General features: G+C 31.9%; 1 protein-coding gene across 1 annotated transcript; it reads left to right on the top strand.

Annotated features, from left to right (window-relative positions):
- The first annotated feature begins 315 nt into the window (after window positions 1–315).
- On the top strand, window positions 316–6,778 carry LOC134686278 (trypsin beta-like). The gene is made up of 7 exons (XM_063545948.1): window positions 316–450; window positions 1,468–1,538; window positions 3,316–3,479; window positions 4,157–4,235; window positions 5,272–5,449; window positions 6,093–6,229; window positions 6,596–6,778. The coding sequence occupies exons 1-7, from the start codon at window positions 411–413 to the stop codon at window positions 6,746–6,748; spliced, it is 822 nt and encodes a 273-aa protein (XP_063402018.1). The 5' UTR covers window positions 316–410; the 3' UTR covers window positions 6,749–6,778.
- The last annotated feature ends 217 nt before the right edge of the window (window positions 6,779–6,995 follow it).

Below are 6,995 nucleotides of genomic sequence, written 5' to 3'. Positions count from 1 at the left end.
ACAATACAAAACGCGCAAATTTATTTCCACACCAAGTGTTTTCTGTTCTGGTTATTCTTCTCCGAACTGAGCTGCAACTTTATGAAAATGACTCCATGACCGTTTTACTGTGCGATACGACAGATGGGCGTATAAATAAATAAGTTAGAAAAATAATTTTACATGATAAATTTCACCTGTTATGTTTTCACAATAAATTACTAAATTCAAACTATAAACTGTGTTAAGCTGTAATTTACAGTGTGTCAAGCTTTTGTCCAGAGTCTATAAATTTCAATTTTAAAGTGTTTATATGTGATTAAGGAAAACACAAGTGTCATGCACAACGTGCAAGTTTCATTTTACACCTTGTATAAAAAGCTAAATATTAGTAAGGTTTGTCACCAATCGGACACCTACGAAGAAGAAAGATGGGAGCCTTAGTACTTGTGTTCACACTGATTGTAGCTGGTATGTTTTTGCTATAACTAATTCGATCAATGTTTATCGTTTCTCTTCCCTATTCTCTTAAATTTTTTTCAGTACTATAAAATTGACAATGTATATTGGTATATTGTATCAAGTAATAGTTGATAGGTTCCCAGAATTTCACTTTAAATGTAGACAATAAATGGACATATAAAAAAGTATATTACAAATACATAATTGTTATCTTTTCTAAGTTTAAGTTTGAATTATACACATTTAAACAAGATTAACATACATGTATATAGAAACTTGATTGATTATTTTCTTGTCCAGTGAAGTCCTGTTTTTTGTTTTTGTTTAATTCATTCATCCTTGTCTCTTACATTATTTTGGTTTCATCTATGTTTGTTTTTTGTTATCCGAAAATCTCAAATTTCAATGGTCTTAAAAAAAATAATGTACCCCCCCCCCCCCCCCCCTAAAATTAGGAAATTCCATTCATTGATCTGAAAATGTTTTTTTTTTACTTGATAGTATTTATACATTTAGAAATTTTAGAAATACAGTAAGAATGCATCATTCTGCCTTTTGAAGTTTAAAAATAATTGTATCTGAGTGGAGTTGGGTAAATTCATGTTTAGAGAACTGTAATTTAAGGTTAAAATTAATTATATAAAGTAAACTAGAAATGAGAATAAGGCCACTTGTTGCTGTATGTGTATGTGATATGGTGCATATATGTGTAATTTGTCTAACATTGTATAAAGTTATCTTGTTGTCTCTACCTGCTTTCGGAATAAATTGATATTATTATCAATATTACTAATTTTACGAAAAATAGCAGATAAATGTAAATAAGCTCATCATAGATACGAGTAATAGAATTGCAATTTTGGATTTGAGCCGACGCGCGTTTCGTCTACAAAGGCTCACCAGTGACCTGAAATAAAAAGAAAACAACTTTGGAAAGGTCAAAGTGTAAATTATCACTGCACTTTGTGTGATTTGTTTTATTGTACATACCTTGTAACATTTCTTTCATTTTATTCATTATTAAAGCTTCTGCTGTTGACATATGGCAACCAGCGAAAGAGCTGATAGAAAGTGTAGAAAGGGGAGACAAATGGCCGGTAAGTTTTATTCTTTGAAAATAACTGACAGTGGGTATACTTATGTAGATAGTTGTCTCGTTGTCAATCATGCAACATCTCCTTATTTTTATAAAGAAGTCGAAAAAAGATGTCATATTCTATTTACATTTTAACGTTGTGTTTCTGTTGTGTCGTTTGTTTCCTCTTATATTTGAGTGTGAATTCCCATTACTGTAAGACGTTGGACGGTATTTTTCTATTCCAAATTCATGTATTTAGTTTTGATGTTATATTTGTTATTCCCATCGGCTTTTGTCTAATGCTTAGTTAGTTTCTGTGTGTGTTAAATTATGTTGTGTCGTTGTTTTCCTCTTATATTTAATGCGTTTGCCTCAAATTTAGTTTGTAACCCGGATTTGTTTTTTTCAATCGATTTATTAGTTTAGAGCAGCAGTATACTACTGTTGCCTTTATCTATACTGTTTATTGAATATCCATTCATAAATAGTTCGAAACATTTTTTTACAATTCTAAACATCTTCATACACTCAAAATTCTATTCAACATTTGTTAGTCTTGTATGTTTTTTAAAAATATTTGGTTAATTTATATTTTTTTGAGGTTAGTGTGACGTCCATTTTCTCTGAACTAGAACACTTGATTGTTTAGGTGCTAGATGAAACCCGCCTCTGAGTGTTGGATTTTCAGGCTGTGTTTAAGACTCATTACCCAGTGGTTGCATTTGGATTTTCTATACACTTTGGTCTCTATATCACATTCCCCGTTTTAATTCTTAATTTTAATTTTGCTGTTGATATTGTTACAAAACTACAAATTTTACATGGTAGAGCGATGTCCTAACACTTTATTTAACGAGAAATACTCAAAATTTAACAAAATTTCTGCAAAATTGCGATTTTTATCAGTCATTAAGCGTTTAGTTTGGTGATATATTTATAAATAGGCCTATATCGTGAGTACCTTAAAATGTACACATTTACATTTTGCCGTGTTACTGGAAGTTCAAGTTAGGATTAAAAGTCTTAAATAGTTTCTCTCTCTCTCAAATCATTATGTATAACTATAACTCAAATCGCACATTTATCTGATTAAATAGGTCTAGTAATTTCTGGTGTATTGATCCGATCAAATGCTAAGACTATTTATAAAACAATTTTTTTCCATATTTATTCCTATCTATATGTTCTTAATATTTCAGTCACAACATCGAATCTTTTCTTTTTTCAAAAACCCTATTTCGCCCTATCTATCACTCTTGTCTTTGTTTGGTGTTACTGTGCTACCAAATTTTCACCTGACTTGGACAGCACTATAAATTATGTTGTTCGTACTACTTTAAGAAAGGTAGCAGTAGATTATGATACAGATTTCAAACAAACTAATAAATATCTTAATTGTATAAAAGTGAGATGTGTAAACATAAAAATTAAAATAATACCATTTCATATCTTTAACAGCTGAATTTGAAAAGAAATTAATTCAGAGGTGTTTGGATGGGGTTTGAAAATTAGGGATTAATGGACAAAAACTTATGAAAAATGGGCCCAAAATAAAGAAAAAATAATACTGGGTTGCTAAAACTTTGAGAATAAAGAATAATGGGACAAAACTAAAAGATAGAGAAAAACAACCTAAAAATACGCCAAAGTGTTTGGCACATCAAGGGCACACTTTATTATGTCTGGACAGAAAGGAATAGCATGTGTATTCATATGTTGACAATCCTCCGATTGTTCCGACACCTAATATATAAATAGTCAGCATTATTATATATTTGGCTATCGTATTTTTCTAGGTCGATGACAGGGAAGGCAGAATCGTGGGTGGTGTAGATACAACAATTTCACAGCACCCTCATCAAGTGTCCCTTCAAAGGAGTAATAGCCATATTTGTGGAGGTGCCATTGTGAATGCTGACTGGATTGTAACGGCTGCACATTGTGTCGACAGTTCCAGACCGTAAGTGTTTAGATATATTGTGATGAACTTTAAGTGCACACAAGAAGATATACTAATACATAACCAAAGACCTGAAGAACTGAACTTTGGATGACCGAAAGTTCTGGTGGATGGTCACAATCACTTTTTTTCAGAAAAAAAATGACATCTCATTTTTTAAAACCGTTTCCAAACGGATTATATTTGGGTTTTCTGTTTCCATGTTGGTTTGTTTTACATTGTTTTACGAGTAAAGCAATACTCAAGTCATGTTTTGTGGCGCTTTGCGAAGATACAAATCTAATACATACTAGTACACACATTGATTTTTGTTTATGTTTAACACCACGTGCATTGTCACTATAGGCTATTTCTTGGCGGTCAGTTTTTATTGATTGGTCGATTCCATAGTGGTTTTAGGTAACCACCGATCTACACAACAGACTTTCTAAGGTTAATTTAGTGATAAAAAAGAAGAAAATATAAGGTCAATTTGTAATTTATAGAGTCAAACCTGCTAAAGTAACCACTTGCATATAGCAAAAACCTTTGTTATAGAGCTATTAGTTGTAGGTCCCTTTGTAGTGTGTTTCATATAGTTTGAACGTGTAAAAGGTCACTAGTCGTATAAAACAACATTTTTGCTCTTCCGTATTGCCTAGAGATAATAAAAAAAATTTCTTTTTATTTGTATTCAGACAAGACTACAGGATACGAGCAGGATCTTCAGCTCATGCTAGTGGTGGCACTACAAGAAGTATAGAGCTTATCGTATCGGTAATATTTTGATCATTTATTCCTTAAATCATTCAGGGTAATATATTTGGTTGTCTAGTATTGTCACAGTTGTGTATTATTAGTTACACAGTGATCTTTTGTCATTTTACGAAACCACGCTTCTAATCCAATTCTAAAAATACACGGTCTCCACGCGGTTGACTTTAACCAATGGTATTCATAGAAATTTATAGGAGGTAGGATACAAGCTATTTTTTTTTAAAGATTTGTCAAATCAGTCTTATGTTAAATAGAAATCCCCACCATTACATTATATTCTTGAAGTCGACATTAATGTTTATAATTTGATCAAATATATAAAGGTATTAAAATATATATAAATTTTTAGACTTTTCAGTAACAAAAATGAAAAAAAGCAAGATTGGTAGGTTTGTCAAATTTAAACAGTATATATATAAGACACTTTAGTGGATCTAGTCAACCTTTAAAAACGTGTTTCTGGTAAATAAATTATCAAAAAGTTACTAAAATAACTGGTATCTTGATTTTCCTCATTCATAATTATTTTTAGGCATCACAGACGCCTAAACATAAACATGCAGAAATATCCATATGTCATGATGGACTATTTGGAATTTGGTCCGAATTGATCATTGGGTCAAATATATAAGTTATGGCATTTCAAGTCATATACAATGATATATAAGTCATTCTTAAAAATTATTCATATATTGTCTGCATTCTGTTATGAAAGCTAATAAATAAATGAATAATAATTTGTACATTTGTATTAATATACTGTTATATGTCAGGTGCAAGTTATGTCATACATACATACCAATGTCGGAGAAGGTAACCCTACTGGCTCGTGCGTTTACAAAATATTCCTGTTTAATATATTCACAAGATATTTGGTTTGTAAAACATATTGTAGTACAAACATTTGGAAAGTAGACTGCCAAAAAACTTATAGAAAACCCACACAATTTTGTATTTAACAAGCATTATTACATTGCATTTTTGTATTGTGAAAAAAAGCGAAATGAAATACCCTTTTATAAACTCTTTATTTTAGCACGAAAACTACAACTCAGGAGCTGGAACATTCCCAAATGACATTGCATTGATGAAAATGTCATCCAGTTTGTCATTAACCGGAAGTATTTCAGCCATTACTTTGGCAACAGGAAATCCTGACGAGTTTGCTGGCCAGACATGTGAAATCACTGGATGGGGCAGAACTTGTGGAACATGTAAGTAAATAACTAAACCAAAGTCTGGCAGAACGTGTGGAACATGTAAGTAAATAACTAAACCAAAGTCTGGCAGAACTTGTGAAACATGTAAGTAAATAACTAAACCAAAGTCTGGCAGAACGTGTGGAACATGTAAGTAAATAACTAAACCAAAGTCTGGCAGAACTTGTGGAACATGAAAGTAAATAACTAAACCAAAGTCTGGCGGAACGTGTGGAACACGTAAGAACATATAACTGAAACAAAGCCCGGCATAAACATGTAAATACTTACTTCAAATAAATTCTGGCAGAACTTGTAGAATATACAAGTCCATGGTTCTTTCGAAAAGTTTCACACGAAGCCCTGGAATGTGGCGTTCCACCAGCATCCCCACTTATCTTTTCATATTGTTATCAAAACATGCGACACCTATTTCGTAGTTTACAACATTTTTTCTGGAAGCCAATACATTCAGTATACAATTTTAGAGAGTGTCAAAACCAAATGAGACAAAACTTGAAATTTCAAAATGTCTATGGTCAACTTAGGCTGAGGGAGTAAGTTTTTGTTTGGACAATTGCATTATTCATAAATAAAATCAATAATTATGTTTCTCTAGTACGCCTATTTTATGAAATTGTCAATTTTTATTTTCCAGGCGGTTTACCCACTAATTTAAAATCATTAAGCATGCAAGTGCTAAGAAACAGTGAGTGCAAAAACTATTGGACTGGCAACAACATACTTGACGGCCATATTTGTATATTCCAAGGAACTGGTTACGGTGCTTGTAATGTAAGTAATGCATATTCTTACTTGGGTACTGATTAAGTTTCTGCATGAAGCTTTATATACATATACATATTACAGCGTTTCTTATTTGTTATGTGGATTAAATTGTTACTTTACTGAGAAATTGTTCGCACGAAAGTTATAGGCCTCGACATTTATCAATATTCAAGGTGTTTAATAACAAAACATTCATAAGAAAATATTTAAGATATCAAGAGAGAAACATTAGAATAAGAAATGTGTGTTCAATATGTGTAGATGCTATATTATTGTTTATACAATATATTTTCATTTGTCCGCAGTCTACTATAAATATATGTATACTCTTTATCACTTTCATTATATTTTATCATCTTTATTTATCATTAGGGAGACAGTGGAGGACCAATGGTTTGTTCTGGTCAACTGGCTGGTGTAACATCCTGGGGCCAGAGTGGATGTCCAGGAAGTCGTCCAAGCGTTTACACTCGGATTGGTGTGTACAAAAGCTGGATGGACTTCGTGATGGCTTCAAATTCCTAATTATAATGTCCGAATAAACAATGCAGTATACTTGTGTTATTCTATTTTTTGTTTAAAATGTATGCAAGCCAACCCTTTGATTGATTCTTTGGTCTTTATTTCACGTACACGGTTTGTTTCAAGACAGAAGAAAGATGGCTACGCGGAAAGAGCTAAACCAGATAACTTGTCATTGATAGCTTCACAAATAGTAACGTTTCGCGGTCTCTACAATTTCGAATTAAAAATGTAACGAAAACATTTAAAA

This window comes from Mytilus trossulus, chromosome 10, assembly GCF_036588685.1.
Source record: "Mytilus trossulus isolate FHL-02 chromosome 10, PNRI_Mtr1.1.1.hap1, whole genome shotgun sequence".
Classification (NCBI taxonomy): Eukaryota; Metazoa; Mollusca; class Bivalvia; order Mytilida; family Mytilidae; genus Mytilus; species Mytilus trossulus.
Note: the sequence above shows the minus strand (reverse complement) of the source record. Positions and strands in the feature narration are given on the sequence as shown.